The sequence below is a fragment of the Lygodium microphyllum genome, chromosome 1 (assembly GCF_053477565.2).
Source record: "Lygodium microphyllum isolate KBCC chromosome 1, Lygodium_microphyllum_v1.1.10, whole genome shotgun sequence".
NCBI lineage: Eukaryota > Viridiplantae > Streptophyta > Polypodiopsida > Schizaeales > Lygodiaceae > Lygodium > Lygodium microphyllum.
Window position 1 is genome coordinate 102,337,276 of NC_141135.1, and position 2,491 is coordinate 102,339,766.

At 49.9% G+C, this 2,491-nt stretch overlaps 1 protein-coding gene across 1 annotated transcript; it reads left to right on the top strand.

Moving 5' to 3' along the window:
• The first annotated feature begins 439 nt into the window (after window positions 1-439).
• On the top strand, window positions 440-2,284 carry LOC148041468 (uncharacterized). Its single transcript, XM_087688328.1, has 2 exons — window positions 440-614; window positions 721-2,284. The coding sequence occupies exons 1-2, from the start codon at window positions 532-534 to the stop codon at window positions 1,958-1,960; spliced, it is 1,323 nt and encodes a 440-aa protein (XP_087544454.1). The 5' UTR covers window positions 440-531; the 3' UTR covers window positions 1,961-2,284.
• The last annotated feature ends 207 nt before the right edge of the window (window positions 2,285-2,491 follow it).

Below are 2,491 nucleotides of genomic sequence, written 5' to 3' on the forward strand. Positions count from 1 at the left end.
GAGTCAGACAGAGAGCGAAAAAGAAAGACTCTTTAGGGAGAGCGATAGAGATCTGAGAGCGAAAGAGAATATATTGTTAAACAATACTGTAGCCGCACATATGGCGTCTCGGAGGTCGTTGGATAACAGACTGGAGGGAGAGGGGCGGACGGAGGGGAGAGAGAGAGAGAGAGGGAGAGGAATTTTTCGACGGTTCGGGGGGAGGTTTATTAGAATCTAGCACTTCTTCCGTATAGCTATAGCCTTATATAATATGTGCCCGGGCGCGCATGAGCTTGAACAGTGGTGTTCAAAGCTAGAGAGAGAGAGAGAGAGAGAGAGAAGGGGGGCGTGCGTGTGTGTATAACAAGAGAGAGAAGTGTGTTCTAGCACTTGCTTATAGCCCATTAACCTATATGTACCCGATCGCGCATGGGCTTCAACAGTAGTGTGTAAAGAGAGTATCGAGAGAGTACCGAGGAGCGAGGGACACGGGGAGAGAGTATCTCGAATTACACTAGCGACAGAGAGAGAGAGAGAGAGAGAGAGAGGATGGCTCGTTCTCAGGCGAGGTTCAGGGGTGTTCGACAGCGGCACTGGGGTTCATGGGTGGCCGAGATACGCCATCCTTCACTGTAAGTAAGCTTAGCTACCTCTCTCTCTCTCTTTCTCTCTCTCTCTCTCTCTGTCTCTCTCTCTCTCAGACGTAAACAATGATGGAATATTTTGGTGTCGTCGCAGGAAGACTCGTGTCTGGCTAGGCACCTTCGAGAGCGCAGAGGACGCGGCCCGCGCCTATGACGAGGCCGCCCGGATCATGGGCGGCCCAAAGGCCCGGACCAATTTCCCGGGCCAATCTCAGGCGCACCCCCGGCGCACGCTCCTCTCTCCCTCCCTCGTCTCCAAGCTCCGCCGTTGTTCCGCCTCGTCCGCCACCGAACCTGCTGCAACGCCACCAGAAACCACTCTCAAAACCACCACCTGCAGCGCCATCCAACCCGCTAGCAGCTCCGGGGAGGATTCATCATCGATCAGCTCAGCTGCTACCAAGAAAACCGTTACTAGCACGAAGCTGATTAGCCCCCCGGCTCGGTCCTTCACATGCCTCCGCCTCGATCCCGAGAGGGCCAATCTCGGCGTCTGGCAGCTAGGCGGCAGCAGCTCCTCTAGTGATGAGTGCGCCGAGCCAAGCTGGGTCATGAAGTTCCAGGTCGACCCCCATCTCATCGCCAGCAACAGCGCCTCTCACAATGTATTCGACGCCGACGCTTCTCATCATCGTGAATATCATGATGCCGATCAGAACGACGACTATCACTGTCGCATTAGCCATTCTCTTGATGATCGGCATCGTCACGCCAGCTATGACCCACTGCATGATGATATCCTCTATCGTCACCATCATCCCGGACAGCATATTCAGCTTGATATTGAGCATCGTTATAATCACGATGCTATGGATGGCCGTCGATTACAGCCTCATATCGGCCACGATCAGCATCTGCATGCAGATGTAATACAGGCCCATCCGCATCATCTTAATATCGGCCATCAAACACATCTTATCGACCAAACGTCACGTACAGACATTCAGTCTCGTGATCAACATCATGATGCCCAACATCTGCAGCTAATCAATCAAATGCAACAGCCAGCTGATAGAGAAAACGAAGACGTCATCGCCTCTCAGATGATTGATGAGCTCCTCATGATGACAAACTCGGCCACCTCCTCCTCTGCCATGTGCCGGTTGCCTCTGATGGCCCCCTCTCCTTCCTACTCCAATAGCAGCAGTACTTATGAGACGAGCAATATTAAGGGGCACCTAAATATCTTAAGTTCTGATCAGACGAGCTCCAGTTTCATCTATCTTACCAGTAAACTCATCAACGACAAAGACCCTGAGGTGTTCTCACAATGCTGCCATTATACCTCATCACTTGCCTTCTGTGACTCGGATGATCTATACAGTACATTTTGAAGGACCAATCGCACTGTCACATTTTCACATGCTCATCACTAGCTTCGTCACTTGCTTATTACTGGCTGGCTTAGTATACATGTCCATTTTCGCAATATCCTGATCACTAGCTGGCCCGGTACGATATGCAATTAGGAGAAAGGAAAGTTTACCAGACCCTTCTATCTAGAAAGTACTGCAGCACTACAGCTTAAGCATATTCTCAGCTGCAAGTTTTGTAACCTCAGGTTATCAGATTAAGTACCACTTCCAAAACTAACGTTGCTCCTTCGCCGTAGAGAACTTGTATCACACTAACCTTTGAATCAAAGCTTTACAATTGATCCTGCTGTTGCAGTGTTCAATGTTTTCTCAGAAATCTGATCAACGATTTCATTTGGTGAATTATAATGGGCTTTCATCCATTAAACTTCTTCCCCTGCGAGTATTTTTAATGCGAAGGCAAGGCCTGCATTGGACCACGTAACTGCGAATTGAACCAGATTTACCTTCTTAGTTTGTACTGTCTGCCACGTGCAATTTCTTGCCTAG